General features: G+C 42.1%; 1 protein-coding gene across 15 annotated transcripts in view; it reads left to right on the top strand.

Moving 5' to 3' along the window:
• Window positions 1–21,213, top strand: part of LOC145342637 (LIM and calponin homology domains-containing protein 1-like) — a 334,400-nt gene that overhangs the window by 292,639 nt on the left and 20,548 nt on the right. For 11 of the 15 annotated variants that reach the window (XM_080188282.1, XM_080188272.1, XM_080188279.1 and 8 more), the window contains 3 exons: window positions 5,473–5,586; window positions 10,743–10,835; window positions 13,753–13,932. In XM_080188282.1, coding sequence (XP_080044408.1) covers window positions 5,473–5,586; window positions 10,743–10,835; window positions 13,753–13,932 — 387 coding nt within the window. The remainder of the gene's footprint in view (window positions 1–5,472; window positions 5,587–10,742; window positions 10,836–13,752; window positions 13,933–21,213) is intronic. The other 4 variants (XM_080188266.1, XM_080188260.1, XM_080188252.1 and 1 more) reach the window with 1 other exon arrangement.

Below are 21,213 nucleotides of genomic sequence, written 5' to 3'. Positions count from 1 at the left end.
TGTATAAGTTTGAGAAGACTTGTGATACAATGGTAGCATTTGTACCTCTGGGCCAGAAGTTCTATGTTCAAGTCCTTCTCTGGGACTTATAAAACCCTAAGATATAGGAGCAGAATTATGCTATTCGGCCGGTTGAGTCTGCTTCACCATTCAATCATGGCTGAAAAGTTTGTAAACCCCATTCTCCCACTTTTTCCCTGTAACCCTTGATCCCTTTAGCAGTCAAGAACCTATCTATCTCTTTCTTAAATGCAGTCAATGACCTGGCCTCTGTGGCAATGAATTCCATAGATTCACCAGCTTCTGGCTGAAAAAATTCTTCACCTCAGTTCTAAAGTGCCACCCCTTTACTCTGAGGCTGTGCCCTTAAGTCCTAGTCTTTCCTACAAATGGAAACATCTTCCCCATGTCCATTCTATCCAGGTCTTTCAGTATTCTGTAAGTTTCAATGAGATCCCTCTTATCCTTCTAAACTCCATTGAGTACAGACCCAGAGTCCTCAGATGTTCCTCGTACGTTAAGTTTTTCATTCCCAGGATCATTCTTGTGGGCCTTCTCTGGGCCCTTTCCAAGGTCAGCTCATCCTTCCCAGATACGTGGCCCCCAATTGCTTGCAGCATTCTAAATGTGATTTCAACAGACCCTTATAAAACCTCAGCAGTACATCCCTGCTTTTGTATTCTAGCCCTTTCGAAATAAATGCTAACATTGCATTTGCTTTCCTAACTACTGAGTCAAACTACAAAGAGCGATGATAAGAGTCCATGGGATCCAAGGAAATTTGGCAAATTGGATCCAGAATTGGCTAAGTGGCAGGAAACAGAGAGTTACGATTGAAGGGTGCTTTTCAGACTGGAAGACCATGTCCAGTGGGGCCTCGCAGGGGTCAGTGTTGGGCCCGTGCTGTTTGTGGCTTACATAAATGATTTAGACTTGAATGTAGGAGGGTTGATCAGTAATCTCATGGATGGAACAAAAATACGTAGGGTGGTAAATAGTTAGAATGATAGCCTTAGGTTACAGGAGGGTGTAGGCGGGCTGGTCTCTTGGGCTGGTCGGTGTCAAATGGAATTCAATCCAGATAAGTGTGAGCTGATGCACTTGGACAGGACAAAGGAGGCAAGGAAAATACGTGATGAACAGCAGGATCCTGGGAAGCACCAAGGCTGAGAGGGACCTTGATATGCAGAAGGATCTAGATAGGCTGGGCGAATGGGCCAGGAAATGGCAAATGGAATTTAATGTTGGCAAGTGCGAGGTGGTCCACTTTGGTAGGAATAATGGTAGGAAGGACTATTACTTACGGGGCGAAAAACTGCAGCAGGCGACGGTGCAGAGGGACCTCGGGGTCCTTGTGCATGAGTCGCAAAAACCCAGCCTGCAGGTGCAGCAGGTAGTCAGGAAGGCTAATGGGATGCTGGCCTTCATAGCGAGGGGGATTGAATATAAAAGTAGGGAGGTCTTGCTGCGGCTGTATAGGGCATTGGTGAGGCCGCAACTGGAGTACTGTGTGCAGTTTTGGTCGCCGTATTTATGCAAGGATATTTTGGCCTTGGAGGGAGTGCAGAGGAGGTTTACTAGGCTGATACCGGAGTTGAGGGGGTTGAGCTATGAGGAGAGGCTGAATAAACTAGGCTTGTACTTGTTAGAGTTTAGAAGAATGAGGGGAGATCTCATTGAGACGTATAAGATGATGAATGGGATGGATAGGATAGAGGTGGAGAGGCTCTTCCCGCTCAGAAAGAACAGTAGGACTAGGGGGCACAGCCTCAAGATAAAGGGGGGGCGGTTTAGAACGGAGTTGAGGAGGAACTTCTTCACTCAAAGGGTGGTGAATCTCTGGAACTCTCTGCCCGTTGAAGTGGTGGAGGCTGCCTCGCTAAATATTTTTAAGACGCGGGTTGATGGGTTTTTGATAAGCGAGGGGATTAAGGGTTATGGGGAGAGGGCGGGAATGTGGAACTGAGACACGACAGATCAGCTATGATCTTATTGAATGGCGGGGCAGGCTCGAAGGGCTGGATGGCCTACTCCTGCTCCTATTTCTTATGTTCATATGTTCTTATGCATGTGCACTGGTCCCGTAAATTGGCAAGACAGGTGGATAAAGCGGTTAAAAAGGCATATGGTATTAGATGTCACATTGAATTTATGAGCAGGGAGGTTATGATGGAGCTATATAAAAATTGGCTAGGCCACAGCTAGAGTTTTGTGTGCAGCACTGGAATCCACATTATAAAGAGAATGTGATAGTATTGGAAAGGGTGCAGAGGAGATTTGCCAGGATGTTTCCTGAGCTGGAGGGTTTGATTTGACTTGATTTGATTTATTATTGTCACATGTATTGGTATACAGTGAAAAGTATTGTTTCTTGCGTGCTATGCAGATAAAGCATACCGTACATAGAGAAGGAAAGGACAGAATGCAGAATGTAGTGTTATAGTCATAAGTAGGGTGTAGAGAAAGATCAACTTAGTAGGAAGTAGGTCCGTTCAAAAGTCTGATGGCAGCAGGGAAGAAGTTGTTCTTGAGTCGGTTGGTATGCGTCCTCAGACTTCTGCATCTTTTTCATCAAGAGAAATTGGTTAGACTGGAATTGTTTTCCTTGGCGCAGTGGAGACTGAGGGGGTTGTGATTGAGATGTATAAAACTATGAAGGGAATAGATAGAGTAGACAGGAAGAAACTTTTCCCTTTGTTGGGGATCAATGACCAGGGAGCGTAGATTTAAGATAAGGGGCAGGAGGTTGAAAGTGGATGTGAGAGCTTCACCCAGAGGATAGTGGGAGTCTGGAACTCACTGCCTGAAAGTATGGTGGAGGCAGAGACCCTCGTAACATTTAAGAATTATTTAGATCACAGTTGAAATGCCAAAGCACACAAGGCTAGGATCAAGTGTTGGAAAATGGGATTAGTATAGTTGGATGATTTGTATTTGACAGGTGCAAGTTTGATGGGCCGAATGATCCTTTTCTGTGAAGTAGAACTCTGCGACTCTTTGAGATAATGGAAATCTGAAATAAAAACAAAAAATGCTGGAAAAACTCAGTGGGACTATTCTCCCAAAACATTTTAAATGTCGGATTCGCATGTTAACTGAAGAAAATTCCACTGGTTTTTTCAGTGAGATTTTCAAAATGAATGTCCCACCCTCTGTGCACTGCAGAGTGCACTAACATGAATGATGTGAAAATTCAGTGGGTGGGGCCTATTCCCACGGGGCAGGCTGGCACTGTAGTGCTGGGTGGCCCACTGTGCATGTGCCGATCTGTCAGTGTTGACATTGGCACATGGGCAGTAACCCTGCACTGCTGGCTTCCTGATCTCAGCCCTGCGACCCCAGTATTGCTGTCCGTACGAAACCCCCCCCATGGCGCAATTGCTGGTCCCTGAATATGTCCTGCCAGTCTCGACACCTTCCCCCACCCTGCTCCCGGCCTGTCTTGATCTCCCTCCTGCACCCCATTAGGCTCCGCCCTTTTGGCACTGCTGAATGCCCGATGGGCAGTGCCAAGTTGTCACCTTGGGCATTGTCCCTTGAGCCTTCGCAAGTGGCAATGCCCATGGGGCACATCCCTGGCACCTGAACCTCTGGGGGGCCTCGTTGGCTTCCCCTTCACTCCAGGGGAGTCGAGCCGCTAGCTCCCTGCAGGTGAACCACTTCTGACTGGGGGTGGGGTGGTGGAGAGGCTAGCGTGCCCAGAGATTTCAGTCCTGGGCCCACTAATTATATGTTAAACTATTAAAATACTTGTTTGAATAATTTATTCAGTTCGCACTAATTTCTGGCGTGGAGCTGACAGCACTGGAAATCCGGCTGCTGGAGACTCGTGGAGGCTGTCGCACACAGTGGGAAGTAACTTGAGCCTTCCAGCTCGCTGCATACAAAAACAGCACAGCGGCCTGGGAGAATTGACCCCAGCAGCAATGGAGAGAGGAGTAATGTTAATGTTTAGAGTCCAAAGAGTGATATTGGACATGAAACAGAGACCAGAATTTTCCAGGCCAATTTGACATGGGTGCAAATCTCATTATGGCTGGAAACTGATGCAACAGGGTCTTAACAGGATTTGCATTGGGAAGATCTCGGAATTAGCTGAATGGATGGCGGGGGGTGGTGGATGGAGAGATGAATGGGGAGATTATCAGAGGCAGTGAATTGTTGCAAGGGACAGGGGAGGGCAAAAATTGCCAGTGACAATGAATGGATGGGGGCAGTATGTACAAAATGAAAAGGCCTCTTCCTTCCCCCAAATGAGTTTCTGTGGCACTCTTTAAGAGTCAGGTTCATAGAGCCAGGGTTCTCCCAACTCTGTGCAGCCGGCATGAGAGCAAGAATTCAGACCATTGTGTTTGTGGATAATATTAGTGAGGTGCAGCGTGTAGATGGAATGTAGAAGGTTGCCAAAGCTAAATCTCTGGCCTCACCAAAGGTAACTGTAGGAGCAGGGAGAGAAGCTATTAGATTCTCTGGCTATGATTAAATAGATAAGAATGCAACTGTTGCCTAGTTGGGTTGCCTAGTCCAACCCAACTCGGCAACAGTGGAGAGGCACAGTCACATAGGATTTAATTTATGATTTTGATAGAGGACATTTTTGTACTGTACTAAGGGCAGAGATCAGATTGGAGAGATTCAAAAACAGGGTTTTGGGAAAGATGGGAATGGCTTTGGAAGGCAATGTCACTTTTGACAACATTGGAGAGGAAATGTAGGGTGGTCATTTGCAAGGACAGAGCTGTCCAGCATGGAATTTGTTGAGGAGATGGGCGATGACAGCAGATTTGAGGAAGATGGAGATTGTACCCACAAAGAAGAGACAAATGATGAAAGAATGTGTTGAATGGAATGGACTTGAATGGACTTAGAACACTAGCTGGGCTAATTGGCTTGTTTTGGTACATTCCATGTAATTTTCTGTAAAGTGCCAAACCTTAGGTGTGCCATCTAACAAAGAAATCATGCACAACTTAATTGTTTACCCAGATGTATGGGAGGGTAGTCATTGAATGAGTCATGTTTCTCTTTTGTGTCTGCTAAGCTGGTGGAGACCCTGGCACGTCATATCCCAGTTCCTTTGATTATGCCCAGAAAAATAATCACTTCAAAAGTGGGGAGAAAAGGATAGGGATTATTAGTGCTCAATGTGCTCTTGTCTTTTCTAAATACATCTGCTAAGCAATATTGTACATGAACATAAATTCAATCATAATAATCTGTAATACTATAGTTCATGACTAAAATCTTTCATTATAAAAAAGATTTGTTAATACTCATATTTAATAAATTGATCACTTAAGCTTTTTGATAGCAATTTAGTTAGTCCTATCCTGCTGTAATTTTTTTGTCAGCCTTCCACAGTAGCTATCATTCTTGCTCTTACTTACTGGAAACATCACCTAAGTGGAAATTTTTCAAATCATGAAATAACATCAGTCTGTCACACAACTTTTTCTTGATGTGGATTGTTAGATCCCAGTTGCTCCTTTAAATCTCCCTAAGCGTTTTGACCGCTGGTATTGGGACCCAGAAGAAGAACGCAAGCGTCAGGAAAGATGGCAGAAAGAGCAGGAACGCTTGCTCCAGGTACATTAACACAACTTGCATTGACCCCCTGCTACACATTGCTTATTCTGCTGCTGCTTATCATATAGGTTCAGCTAGATACGGTGCATCCTCAGTTAAGGCTCTTTGCACTAATCCATGTTTTCTTTTCACAAACATGGTTCTGATTAGCCAACCAAAAAACAGTAATGAGAGAGATGCAGAACATCATTGTCCTGATAGGCAGATTGGAACCATGAAAAACTGAAATGAAAAAGGTTATAGGATTGCTGCAGTAGGGAGCAAATTACTGCAATTCAATAAAACATATTTCTGGAAATTTGATTTTGGAATGAATTTTACTGAGTTGAGATTGATCCTTCCTGCAATCATACAATTATTTAATCCAGCCTATCTTATCTGGAAGTTGTTGAAGATCAGCATCCCGAGGAAGATTTCTAGACCATTGAACTAGATCACTTGAATTTGACTGTCAGTTTTTGCAAATGCTCAAATTTGTAACTCCCTGAGGTGACGTCACACTTGTATTGACTGAATCACCTGAGGAACAGAAGACAAGCTAGTAGACCTTGTACAGTCTGACAACATCTTCAGACCAACATTCCCACTGCGCTGCATGGTGCGTGAGTGCACAGCAGCTTGCATGCTATCATTCAGACCTTGTTCTATGCCACGGAAAGAATCACACTGGAGAAATCTGGCTGCGTGCAACAACTAATTATTTAAAAGGGAATATTGCTTATGATTTCTCCTGTAAGAAGGGGTGACAGTAGTGTAGTGGTAATGTCGCTGAACCAGTTCTAGACCCAGGTTAATGCTCTGGAGAGATAGGTTCAAATGCCACTGCGGCAGCTGGTGACATTAGAATTCAATTATGGGGCAGCACAGTGTCACAGGGGCAGCACAGTGTCACAGTGGTTAGCACTATTGCCTCACAGCTCCAGAAATCTGAGCTTGATTCCGGCTTGGGTCACTGTCTGTGTGGAGTTTGCACATGCTCCCCGTGTCTACGTGGGTTTTGTCCGGATGCTCCGGTTTCCTTGCACAGTCTGAAAGACATGCTGGTTAGGTGTATTGACCACATTAAATTGCCCCTTAGTGTCATGGAGTACATTGGTTTGAGGAATTTGTGGGATTTTGGGTTTAGGGCCTAGGTGAGATGTTGTCAGTGAAGATCCAATGGGCTGAATGGCCCCCTTCTGCACTGTAGGAATTCTATGATTCCATGAAGTGGCATTGATATTATTAGCAAGCTCCTCTGTTGGCACAACTGACCTGTCCTCTTGACCAAGAAGGACATGAGTGTGAGGAACTAACTCAAGTCAGTGAGGATTCTGAAAAAAATGACACCAATTTATATTTTTAAAAACTTCCTTTGTTAGAAAATGGATGCAGTGGTTTGGATCCTTTTTATTCATGCTCTTACCATTCTGTAGTAACATTACTAGTGATACAAAGCTGTACTGCTGAAAAGTACAAAGCTTCACATTAACAGTAATTTGCTGACTACTGCAGTAAATGGTTGCATTTGCAAATACATAGAAATGACTAATTTTCTAAACAAAAAAGGCTGATAATTCTGCTTCTGTGGGAAAGATAGTAAGAAGTGGTTGCCACGCACTGTGTAAGGTGATGGAAATTGTAGCAGCTGAAATCGTGACTTTCTGCATGATCCCAGTTTTTTTCCTTTATCACGCAAAATATATTTGTGTTCATCTGTGCCATGCGCCGTCATCTTTGCTTAATATTTCTTGAAAGTGTTGCAGAGTGTATGACACTCTTACAAGAGGTAAAATCATCTAACCTGTGAAGCCAATCGATGGAGCATGTTTTTCTTGATATTCACTGTCTCCAGTCCATGTGAACATCTGCATGTCCCTCGTTAACTCAACAGTAGATACGGTTGACAGTGAGAGGGAGCTTCTGTAAGCTATTTTAACCAGTTTTACAGACCAACTGGCTTGCATCAATTTATATGAATTAAATAATTGCTCCTGATTTTCAACAGGTAAGGCATCATGGTTAAGAACAGCATGGACTGTTATGCTGAAATGCTAACTATCATTGCAACAGCATGACTGCTTGGCTGAAGATTAGTGAAAATGGAATCAAACTGAAAGAATGTTTAATCACCTGCTTTCAAAACTTTTACTGAGCCTGCTTGAATTAAACCTTTTGCAATATTACACATATGCCTTTATTGCACTTGTTTAAATTAATTTGATCCTTCACATAGCTGACTTTTAACTATACTCTGATTTGGGCAAACAAGTCATTCAATTGTATAAAATCACAACAAAGAAAAATAGTCAGTGGTTCACCATGAAGTCTCAACATCAACTTCTCAAAGTAATGAGGGTTGGGCAATAAATAATGACCTTGATAGTGATAATGTAGAGATGCCGGTCTTGGACTGGGGTAAACACAGTAAGAAGTCTCACAACACCAGGTTTAAGTCCAACCACTTTATCTGACAGTAATCCCACAAGCTTTCGGAAATGCTGTTCCTCCATCAGGTGTGTGGAAGGTTCTGATCAGAGAAGGACATATAAAGTCATACACAGTTTACAGAATACTGATTAGAATGCAAGTCTTTAAAGATTTAATCAGTATTCTGTAAACTGTGTGTGACTTTATATGCCCTTCTCTGATCAGAACCTTCCACACACCTGACGAAGAAACAGCGTTTCCGAAAGCTTGTGGGATTACTATCAAATAAACTGGTTGGACTTTAACCTGGTGTTGTGTGACTTCTTACTTGATAGTGATACCCATACCCTGACAATGAATTCAAAAAAGGAATGTGAGCTGATGATCCATCTAAACATATAAATGTCAAATATTCCACAGTGGTCAGAATCTTCATCCTCAGAGGTGTTGTGCTCTCCACCATAGTCCCAGAGGACCATTAGCTGGTGGTGATTTAACCTGACAGTCACCACATCTCAAGCAAGGGGCAAGGTTGAGAAAGCACATGCATAACCTGAGCCAGAATAGGAATTGAACAAATGCTGTTGGCATAATTCTGCATCACAAACCAGCCATCCAGCCAACTGAATTAACACAGCTCCTTAGACATGTAAGTCCTGAGCAGGATACACCATGACTGACACAAATAGGGGACATTAATTATAATCTGTTATCCCAATGCCTATAATGGTCTCAAATATACTAGTAACAACTTTGGTCTGATAGAGTTTAGGACCACTGAAAGGAACACAAAGGGGTGAGAAGGAAAGTTTTTAGAATATACTAAAAAACATATACATAAATGGATACCATTAGAACTAGGACAAGAAACCCTATGATCCTTGGTCTGTGACCATTAATTGATACCTAATGTAGTGTTATAAGTATCCTCATTAACCTGGAGCAAGGGGAAGTTAACAAAGGCTTGCATTCCTTCTTGCTATTTAGTAACTCCTCCACATGTGAGGAAAAACTGGGCTGTCTACAATGCTCAATTGGTTAGGTTCATATCTGAGATTGATTCTTTGGCTCAAGTGCAGAAGGTAGTTGGAACCCAAGAAATACTTGTAAAAGAGTAGACAGTGGGGAGTGGAGGGGAAATGAGAGGCACGGTGGCACAGTGGTTGGCACTGCTGTCTCACAGCACCAGAGACCTGGGCTCAATTCCAGCCTTGGGTGACCATTTGGAGTTCACATGTTCTCCTCATGTCTACGTGGGTTTCCTCCAGGTGCTCCAGTTTCCTCCCACAGTCCAAAGATCTGTATGTTAGTTTGATTGGCCATGGTAAATTGCCCTTTAATGTCTCAAGGTATGTAGGTTAGCAAGTAAATGCATTGGGGTCATGGAATAAGCCTGGGTAAGAATTGATAGATTCTTGATGACCAAATAGCCTCCTTCTGCACTGTAGAGATTCTATGATTCTATGGGTTCTATGAAAGGAAGGATCAGCATTGACACACCACATGTAAACTTTGAAAAGGATGCCACTTCTTCACTCTCCCTATGAGTGTTCTGTTAACAGTAAAGTGCTGTCTTCATTAACCATGCTTGTGGTGTGGAGGGTGCTAGCACGAGTGAGACGCTTTAGGCAAAATTATGAAATAAATGGATTTTTGAGGCATTCAAGTATCTCTAGCTATCATTATGAAGCTTGCACGTTGCCACTGCATTGTGAAGCCAATAATCATGTTGTTATTCTAGAACGGAGAAGTCAAATAAATGTGATTCAATGTAGTCTAAGTGAGAGTTTTCATGCTGGAACTATTGTAAATTTGACACAATAGCTCCAGTATAACATTGACATGACACATGCAAAAACATGAGATTCCACCCATAGTTCTCAATAATTTGAATTTATTATCCCAACCATCAGGAGATAATAACAACATGCCCTCCTACAATAGACTCTAATTAACCATAAATGTGTCATAATTTAGTCAAGCCTTTGTAGTGCATGGAATTATTTGATAAAGTGGGATGATTGCTAACAACTATGCATGTGCTGATCATATAGGACATAAACTTTGGTACTCAATAATCTTGGTCTGTGATCATGGTGCTCTAATAAGACAATGGGACATCAAATGCTTGTACAAAGCTCCGAGACTCAGCATGTGGGTCAGTGACAATGGTCATATATAATTCCAGTTGATCCAAATTCCAAGTCTGATTTTAAATTGGAGATTTCCAGGGTTAAGTGAGGCGATAAATCAAGATTAAACGTCATAGGAAAACTTTTCTGTGGAGTCTTTAACTGTTTTATTTGCTAACAACATAATTGCAAAGTTGTGTGAATGTTGTTCTTAAATACTTTGAGTATTCAACTTATTTTAGGGGGAATGTGTCTGTACTTGTAAATATATCCTACATGTTATGAACTTTAAATTTGGTGGTGGCAGTAAGATTGAATGCGATTTGAATTCTCACTCTAGTTAATGATATCTTAATATATTTAGTGGTCTTGCTTGACTGGGCTTGCTCTGAAATGTTGAATGCAATTACTGGGAAAGCAATGAATTTGTAAAAATTCCATTAATTTCATTACAACAACAAAGAGATTACTTAACAATTCGTCTAATGACAGTTTTCACCGAAAGAGACAAAGGCATGAGTCTCTGAGATGAAGGCTTAGTAGTTGATCTGTTCCTTTAAATTTAACTCACTGTCTGGCAATGGTAAGTGACACAAGTGTTTTACCCGATGACAGGAGAGGTACAGAAGGGAGCAAGAAAAGCTCCGTCAGGAATGGGAGAAAGCACAAAGAGAGGTTGAGGAGGAAGAACGTCGATACCATGAGGAGGTAAGAAAGGAATCAAATTACTCATTTGTGACCTAGTGTTAGACTGACAATTTTAAAATCACTTTGCTTTCAATAAAAGATCAGTCTCAATGAGTAATTCTGCTGATGATGTGACCAATGACTGTCTTTCTTCAATGAGCTGTGTGATGTGGCGCAGAGCAGCAGGGTCCAAGCTTTTATCCCAAAATGTGGGCAGGGTACCATCAGTAGGGTATTTATTCTCACTGACAATAACATAGGGAGAGGAAGAGACAGCCAGATTAACTCTTCATTGCTTCCCAGTCATCTCAGTAGGAATGTGAGCTCACAAGGATGCCATAATATAAGCAACCTAAGGCCCACTGATAATCATCTCTCAAGTGAGGGCTAGATTGTGTTTAGCTGTGACATAGCTCACAATCAGAAAGTTGACTCATGGTAAATATTGAGGCACATGAGAAATGGATATTTAACAGAGATACTGGAAAGTATTCAATGGTCATGAATCGTTCTCCAGCATGAGTCAGTAACTTCAGAAAGAAAAAGACTCCCATGGCTAATTTTTCAAGAGTCTAATGATAGATTTTGTTTTAATTTATCCTTGGAATTTGAGCATCACTGGCAAAGCCAACATTTTTTGCATATCCCTAATTGTCCTGGAACAGATGGTGATGGGCCATCTATAACTGATTGGCTTACTAGGCCATTTCAGAGAGCAGTTAAGAGTCAACCATATTGCTGTGGTTCCGGAGACACCTACAGACCACATCAGACAAGGAACAGCAGATTTCATCCCTAAAAGACATAAATGAACCAGATAGATTTTTACAACAAATCAGTAATTTTATGATCATTAATAATGAGATTACCACTTTCATGTATTCTGAACTTATTAATTAATAGAATTTAAATTCTCCTGGCTATCATGATGGGGTTTGAACTCCTAACTCTGGGCTGTTTATCTGGGTCAGATTGCTAGCCCCAGTATCATTACCATTATGCTACTGTCCCCAAAATTAAAAATGATGGGAAAACTGACGGCAGTAAGTCATGTAGCAGGAGTGATGCCAGCAAGCATGGAAAGCAGCCAGTCATGTTGAAGTATGCTCACAGAGAACAAATTAGGAAATTAAGAGCTTCTTAATCTTCACTGTTAAATTTTCCAATTGTGAAATAAATCATTGTGATTAGATTCAGATAGAAAATAAACTATCAATACTTATTTTAAAAAATGTTGCTTTGTATTCTAGCAATATATGGATATTTTTAATGTAATGGAGACATATGATATTTCACAAATATAAATTTAGTTTCAGGCTCAGTGAGGATGTTTAGCATTAATTATGAACTTAGTGCTCTATTAAAAACTCGGTTACATCTCAAGTAAAAACCTAGTTAGTTACATTTCATTCAACAATGTTTTTCTAGTGAGACTAACAACTGGAGAGTGCAAGTTTGTGATTCCCCATTGGTTGTAGTTTGGCAGCTCCTCAACAACACTGTCTGGAAAAGCATAGAATCACTAACTTCAACTTATAAATTCCATGATATTCTGCAATTCTGCAGACTTCTGAATTTGTCATCAGTTTCGGTGGATTAATGACAGAGACCACTGATTTGATTTGATTTATTATTATCACATATGCTAACATACAGTGAAAAGTATTGTTTCTTATGCAATGTACAGACAAATCATACTGTTCATAAGAAGAAAATGAGAGAGTGTAGCATGTAGTGTTACAGCCATAGCTGGCGTGTAGAGAAAGATCAACTTAATGCAAGGTAGACCTCAGACTTTTGTATCTTTTTCCCGAAGGAAGAAGGTGGAAGAGAGAATGTTCAGGGTGCATGGGGTCCTCAATTATGCTGGCTGCTTTGCTGAGACAGCAGGAAGTGTAGACAGAGTCAATTGATGGGAGGCTGGATTGCGTGATGGATTGGGATACTTTCATGACATATTATAGTTCTTTGCGGTCTTGGGCAGAGCAGAGGCCATACCAAGCTGTGATACAGCCAGAAAGAATACTTTCTATGGTGCATCTGTAAAAGTTGGTGAGAGTCATAGCTGATGTGTCAACTTTCCTTAGTCTTCTGAGAAAATGGAGGCGTTGGTGGGCTTTCTTAACTACGCTATCGGCATGGGGATCCAGGACAGGTTGTTGGTGATCTGGACACCTAAAAACTTGAAGCTCTCGATTCTTTCTACCTCGTCCCCGTTGATGTAGATGGGGCATGTTCTCCTTTATGCTTCCAGAGGTAGATGACTCTCTCCTTCGTTTTGTAGACGTTGAAGGAGAGATTATTGGTGTTGACCAGCTCACCAGATTCTCCATCTTATTCCTGTACTCTGTCTCGTCATTGTTTGAGATCCGACCCACTACAGTGGTGTCATCAGCATACTTGAAAATTGAATTGGAGGGGAATTTGGCCGCACAGTCACAGGTGTATAAGGACTATAGTATGGGACTGAGAACACTACCTTGTAAGGCATTGATAGTTTTGCCACCACAAACTCTGGAAAATATTTTATTCACAAAATATAACGTTATACCTTTATTATTAAATTTTGATTTTATTTGATTTATTATTGTCACATGTATTGCTATACAGTGAAAAGTATTGTTTCTTGAACACTATACAGGCAAAGCATACTGTTTATAGGGTCAATAAGGGAGAAGGAAAGAAGAGGGTGTAGAATATAATGTTACAGTCATAGCCAGCGTGTAGAGAAAGATCAGCTTAATATCAGGTAAGCCCTTCAAAAGTCTGATGGCAAGAGGGAAGAAGCCATTCTTGAGCTGGTTGATGTAAATGTGATAGTGACACCTAGTGATGAGCATAAACAGTACAGAATATATTTCTCCCATTAACTATTTGCAAAGTTTTGAATGAGTTGTCTGAACTTATGAGCAACTATGATTCGCTTTCCTTTTACTAGGAACGTAAAATAATTCAAGAAACGGTGGCTCCACTGACTCCACAATCACCAGCTTTGCCCATCCATCTTCCTGACGAGTGGATCGGCCCATCAAAAACTGAGGAAAATAGGAATTCTGAGTTCCCTGATGGACCCTCCGTAGACCAGGAGAACAAACAGGTTGAATTGCAGATACAAACAGTAAGTTGGTTTGGTTAGAGTCTGGTGAAATATTTTAATTCTGTAAATATAATATTTATTTTAATGAAGGCGTTGCTGTTATCAGAAATATCTCACCCTCTGGTCTAACACCTTGGCCAGGATTCTCACAAAAATCTTAAGTTCCCAACATGCGGGAAAATGGGAGTAAATCCCGCCAATTTTGTTAGCATGATTTCCAGAATGAATGTAAGGTGAGGACCTAGAAACTAGCATTATAACAAAAGAGGTAGTGTTGGGCAAGTTAATGGGGCTAAAGGTAGACAAGTCTTCTGGTCCTGATGGAATGCGTCCCAAGGTACTAAAAGAGATGGCAGGAGAAATAGCAAATGCACTACTGGTAATTTACCAAAATTCGTTGGACCCTAGGGTTGTTCCCACAGATTGGAAAACAGCAAATGTGACGCCACTGGTTAAAAAAGGAGATAGATAAAAGGCAGGTAACTATAGGCCAGTTAGCTTAACTTCTGTAGTAGGGAAGCTGCTTGAATCTATCATCAAGGAAGAAATAGTGAGACATCGGGATATAAATTGTCCCATTGGTAAGATACAGCATGGATTCATGAACGGTAGGTCATGTTTGACTAATTTGGTGGAATTCTTTGAGAACATTACATGTTCAGTGGACAATGGGGAGCTTGTGGATATGGTGAATCTGGACTTCCAGAAAGCATTTGATAAGGTACTGCACCAAAAACTACTGCATAAGATAAAGATGCACTGTGTTATGGGTAATGTATTAACATGGATAGAGGATTGGTTAACTAACAGAAAACAGAGTGGGGGTAAATGAGTGTTTTTCTGTTTGGCGTTCAGTGACTAGTGGTGTGCTTCGGGGATCAGTGTTGGGACCCGCAATTGTTTACAAGTTACATAGATGATTTGGAGTTGGGGACTGAGTGTAGTGTGTCAAAATTCACAGAAGACACTAAGATGAGTGGCAGAGCAAAGTGAGCTGAAAGTCTGCAAAGGGATATAGATGGAATAAGTGAGTGGGTGAGGGGCTGGCAGATGGAGTACAATGTTGGTAAATGTGAAGTCATCCATCCTGGTGGGAATAACAGCAAAATGGACTTTTATTTAAATGGTAAAAAAATTGCAGAATGCTGCTATGCAGAGGGACCGGGGTGTCCTTGTGCAGAAATCACAGGAGTTGGTTTGCAGGTGCAACAGGTAATTAAAAAGGCAAATGAAATTTTGTCCTTCATTGCTAGAGGGATGGAGTTTAAAAAAAGCGAGGTCATGCTGCATCTGTATATGGTGCTGGAGAGGCCACACCTGGAGAGGCCACACCTGTGTACAGTTTTGGTCTCCTTACTTGAGAAAGGATATACTGGCACGGGAGGGGGTGCAGAGGAGATTCACTAGGTTGATTCCGGAGATGAGAAAGTTGGCTTTTGAGGAGACACTGAGTAGACTGGGGCTATACTCATTGGAATTCAGAAGAATGAGGGGAGATCTTATAGAAACATATAAGATTATCAAGGGAATAGATAAGGTAGAAGCAGAGAAGTTGTTTCCACTAGCGGATAAAACTAGAACTAGGGGGCATGGCCTCAAAATAAGGGGGAGCAGATTTAGGACTGAGTTGACGAGGAACTTCTTCACATAAAGAGTTGTGAATCTGTGGAATTGCCTGCTAGTGAAGCAGTTGAGACTACCTCATTGAATGTTTTTAAGGCGAGGATAGATAAATTTTTGAATGGTAAAGGAATTAAGGGTTATGGTGAATGAGTGGATTAAGTGGAGCTGAGTCCATGAAAAGATCAGCTATGAAATATTGAATGGTGGAGTAGGCTCGAGGGGCCAGATGGCCTCCCCCTGCTTCTAGTTCTCATGTTCTTATGAATCTCCGACACACTGTGCATCATAGAGTGCCCTAGTGGGATTCACTCTTGAAATCTGGGGGCAGGGCTTATTCCCACCCAAGGGACTGGCAGCATAGTGTTGAACAGTCCATGCACTGATCTGTTGGGAGGGGACTTCAATGGCCTCTCCCCTCCTGCGGGATCAGACCACCTCTTCCCTGTTACTGGGGAGGAGTAGTAAACCCAACTGGAGGGAACCACTCCTTGCCAATGAGGGAGATGCTAGTGGGCCTGCAGAATTCGGTCTCAGGCCCGCTAATATGGAAATTTTCATTTCCATATGATAATCAGCTTTGCGCCCATTACGTCAAAAATCTTAGTCTCAGAGACGTGGAGGCCATTATGCCCAGCAGGAAGCCCACGGAGCTGGTACTGCTGATGTCTTCTGGCCCACTGGGCTACTCAAGCAATGCAGCAGGCTGGGAGAACCAGCCCCCGATTGTTGGAATCAGTTATTAGATAAATAATAGTAGCACATTTGACAAATCATAATCTAATCCAGCAAAGTCAGCATGGCTTCATGAAAGGGAAATTGTATCAGCCGAACTTAGAATTTTTTGGGGAAGTCTCAACTACAGTGAATCAAGAGGAACCAGGAGATGTTTTGTATTTGAAATTCCACAAGATGTTTGACAAGGTACTTCACAAGAGTAAATTGTAAGATAAGAGCCCATGGTGTTGCAGGTAGTATATTGGCATGGGGATAAAAAGCAGCAAGTGGGGATAAGGGGTTCTTTTTCAGGTTGGTGACCTGTAACCAGTGGGGTTCCACAGGGATCGATGCTGGGATGGCAACGGTTTACATTATATATATTAATGATTGAGGACGGAAGCGAATGTACTGTAACCAAATTTGCTGATGACACGAAAATAGGTGGAAAGGCAAGTTGAGAGGGATGCAAAGAGTTTACAAAGAGATATTGATAGATTAAGTAAGTGTGCAAAAAATTGGCGAATTGATTTAATGTGGGAAAATGTGAAATTGTTCATTCTGGAAGGGAGAACAAAAGAATATAGTATTATTTAAATGGAGAAAAACTGCAGAAAGCTGCAACAGAAAGGGAGTTTGAAGTACTTGTGCATGAAACATAGAAAGCTAGCACACAGGTGCAGCAGATAATCAGGAAGGCTAATGGAATGTTGGTCCTTATTTCAAGGGGGTTGGAGTATAAGAATAGGGAAGTCTTCCTGCAACTGTACAAGGTATGGCGAGACCACATCTGGAACACAGAGCAGGTTTTGGCCCCTTATTTAAGAAAAGATATTGGGTGCAATCTTACTGGTTTGCTGCATTGGTCATTCAGCATAGTGAGCCGGGAAAAAAACGTGTGACGGGAAAAATCCCGTTTGTACCCTGTTTTGATGCTGAGAGCAGCTTTGCACCTAGAAGGGGCACAAAGCCTATTAGTATAAATTTATAAGCACTTAATTGTTTCAGCACTACTGCTTCCACCCTCGCTGGCCTAGGCAACAATGTCCACATTGTGACAATGAATGCATTTTTTATATTCAGATTATGCTCCATTATCTTTATAGCTCAGGTATCCTTTTGTGTTCTTGAATCTGCATTGTGAAAAACACAGACCAAGCACTTTTGGAGTTATGAAAACAAGATAATTCCTGGTATTTCCATTTTTAAAACTGATTTTTATTATGTTTAGACTTTTACATTTCATTAATAAGACAACCATTTTATTCTTAAAATGTTCTAATCAGTTTTTTGACTCTTCTATTTAAAGCACACTTGACAACATCCTTGGGGTCACCATTGGTTAAAGAATAGGTCAGAGGCTAGGAATACTGCAGCAAGTAATTCCCATCCTGACTCCCTAAAATCTGTCTACCATCTGCAAGGCACAAGTCAGGAGTGTGATGGAATACTCCCCACATGCCTGGATGGGTGCAGCTCCAACAACACTCAAGCTTGACGCCATCCAGGACAAAGCAGCCTGTTTGATTGGCATCACATCCACAAACAGCCAGTCTCTCCACCATCTATGTTCAATGGCAGCAGTGTGTACGATTTACAAGATGCACTGCTGCAAGTCACCAAAGATCCTGAGACAGCACCTTTCAAACCCACAACCACTTCCATCTAGAAGGACAAGGGCAGCGGATGCATGGGAATAACACCACCTACAAGTTTTCCTCCAAGCCGTTCACCATCCTGATTTGAAAATAGATTGCCATTCCTTCACAGTTGCTGGGTCAAAATCCTGGAATTCTCTCTCTAACAACATTGTAGGTCAACTCACAGAACATAGACTTTACATAAACACAAACTTGTTGGACTTTAAGCTGATGTTGTGAGACTTCTTAATGTGCTTACCCAGGCGCAATACCAGCATCTCCACATTGTGATTCAAGGAGGCAGCTCACCACCACCTTCTCAAGGACAACAAATGCTGGTCAGCCAGCAGCATCCATGTCCTATGAAGGAACAAAAAAAGCTTTTCCATATTATTGACTCAGTAGGTCTGGCAGCATTTGTGGAAGGAGAAACAGTAAATGCTGAAAGTTAAGCTTGTCAGTGAAGGGGAATTCCTCAGGATTTCTCATGCTGCAGTCCTAACTTTTGGCAGAAATCCTATACTGATTTGGTCAGTGGGATTTTCAGCAAAGTTACAGCGACATAGCAGGGGAGGTCTGAGAAAGTTCACTCCCAATATCTCTATCCTATTTGCATTTTAATATAGGTTCAGGGTCTCTGATTTAACTGTCAGGAAGTTACGCTCCAGGGCAGATTTTCTATTTGCAGCATATGTTTGAGCAAAACAGCAGAAGAGAGAAATATGACCACAAATCTTTTTCTTGTAGCCATGCTCCTGTGCTTATGTAGATCGTTCATATTTTCTTGTGGGTGACATTCCAATGGGATGCGAGATGGGATTTGAGTATTTGTAGATAGTCTTATTCAGCAGCATTCTGATGTAGCCTCAAGATAGTTTAGATTAAGATTAACCCTGAAAAGCTGACTTGTCTGTTCTCTCCATAGGTGTTGATTGGTTTGCTCTCTGTTTATTACTTTTGCTTTTTTGTTTAATTCAGATTTCCAGCAACTTCAGTTATTCCTTTGTCTGGAAATATATATTTTACAATGTTGACAAATAGACAAAATCAAGGAAATGTGACTCAGATAATTGGCTTGGTCTTTCATTCTGCTAAGATTTTAGCAGTCGAGAGACAATTGTTGAGATGAAAACAGAAAATGCTGGAAATATTCAGTCGTTCTGGCAGCATTTGTGAAGGAAGAAACAATTAATGTTTCAGGTCAATGGCCTTTCGTCAGTGATGTAGCAGTTTTAAAGCAAGCGTGAAGCCATCACATTGGAGCCTCCACATTCAGTGCATCATTCTCTGGCATTTACATCACCTCCAGTGTGATGCCACCACTGAACACAGCTTCACTTCCCCTCATTCAGCAATGGACTGTTAATTCCACAACACCCTGACCTACTGCACTGTCACCTACCAACACAGTCTCCCCTTCCCACCACACCTTCTCATACAGGTGCAGGAGATACTATACCTACCTGTTGTCTCTTTTCTTCTCAGTATGTAAGGTCCCAAACATGCCTTGCAGATGTAATAGTAGTTTATTCATATTTCTTTCCATCAGATATGCTTTATTCATTGTTCATGATGTAGTCTATTTTACTTTAGAGGGACCAAATATAGACACGGTGAGTGCTTTATGGAGTATCTGTATTCAGTTCATCCAGCCTATCATTCTGGTCACCTTGAACCTTTTGGATCCTGAGCTTCCAGTCACGTTAATTCTTTGTTCCACTCTCACTCGAACATTTCTATCCTGGGTCTCTTACACTGTTCCAATGTATCTCAACACAAGCACAAGTAGCAGCTACCTTCCAGATTTAACACTTTGTTCAAAATTTCAGATCATAACCTCTGGTCTCTGATTTGTTTTTGGATGGCGGCTGTTGATGCTGTTACACTTCCTCTAGACACATTTCTTGTTCCTTTATCTGCCCCTTTACGCCCTCCCCATCCCAATGCAGTTTTTTCTTGATTCATCATATAATTTGTCATTGAATCTGTCTTTTGTTCAATGTCTTTGTTTTGGGGCCTTTGTGTACCATTCGGTCGAGAACACAGCTGAATACCATTGAATCTTCTATTCTGAGTGCTTTGACATTCCAACCTGAACTGAAAAAAGTAGGGGGAAAATGATTGTTTCCCAAAAAAATGAATAAATGATCTTATTATTTGATCAAAGAGGGGCTCTGTTCCCTTAAATTGTGCTCCAGTCATTACCAGAAGACTGTCCATCTGAGGTAGACATGCACAGTCCAAAAACTTAAAGGCCAACGCCACATCTGGAATCGCCAAATTAAATTTCATTGGTCTGTTACGTCGCGATCAAAATCCATGATATATTCCTCTATGGGCTGGTTTTCTTGTGTTCTAATAGTCAAAAATCATCCACCCTTCATAATTCTCCAAAGCTTATCTTTTTGGTAAAAAACCTGGCTGGGATTCTCCCAAAATGTTCTGAGAGGGAGATTCTCCAAGGACTGAAGTCCCCGTGCACCCCTCGCCCCCAGTAGCCAGCCCTAATTGCTAGCCTCTCCCACCGATCCCAAATGCAGAATGGCAGCAGGACCCTCTCACTCCCACAGATCACCCTAGGAGGCCCTGCCCTTTCAGGTCCTGCCCCCTTGACACTGCCCCATGCATGATGGGCAGTGCCAAGGTGTCCTCTGGGCATTGGCACTTTACCTCTTGTGCAGCCCTGGAGAGCCAGGCTGGCAATGCCCAGCGGGCACCCCACCCCAGGCACCCAACCTACTGGGGGCATCGATTTCCCCCATCACACCAGCGGAGTTGGATCGCCAGTTTCCCAAAAGTGGGGAGATATAGTAACCCTGCAGGCCCAGTGATTTCAGTCCCAGATTGGTTAATCTTATTTATATTGTAGGGAAATAATATCCTGCATCAATAATGCAGGTCCATGCCTATTTCCAGCACAGAGCTGACGCCATTGGAAATCCGGCACTGGGAGACGCTATCAGGGCGTAACACCCAGTGCAGATCCAGCGCATCAGGCACTGCTTGAATCTCCCAGCCCACAGCACTAAGAAATTAGCACAGCAGAATGTGAGGATCACCTCCCTTATCTAGATATTGCACTGGGAGCTGTAACCCTTCTTCATTTAGGGCATCTGCTGTCCAGTCAGGAAACACTTTGCTCTTTATCTTACTTCTAGCCAGAATTGCCAAAGCAAAGGCCGTACCTTGCTTGTTCCTTGGTATTGTAGTAACAAGTTCCACAATTCCACTTTGCCTTCCATTACAGATATGGTTAAAAAGACAGGGAATAGTCAAACAACATATGTTTGCTTCTACCTTCTGCTATGACCATGTCCTGAGTCTA

This window comes from Carcharhinus amblyrhynchos, chromosome 1 (genome assembly GCF_965287045.1).
Source record: "Carcharhinus amblyrhynchos chromosome 1, sCarAmb.v2.hapA, whole genome shotgun sequence".
Taxonomy (NCBI): Eukaryota; Metazoa; Chordata; class Chondrichthyes; order Carcharhiniformes; family Carcharhinidae; genus Carcharhinus; species Carcharhinus amblyrhynchos.
The sequence above is the reverse complement of the archived record's forward strand: the minus strand, read 5'-3'. Positions and strand labels throughout refer to the sequence as shown.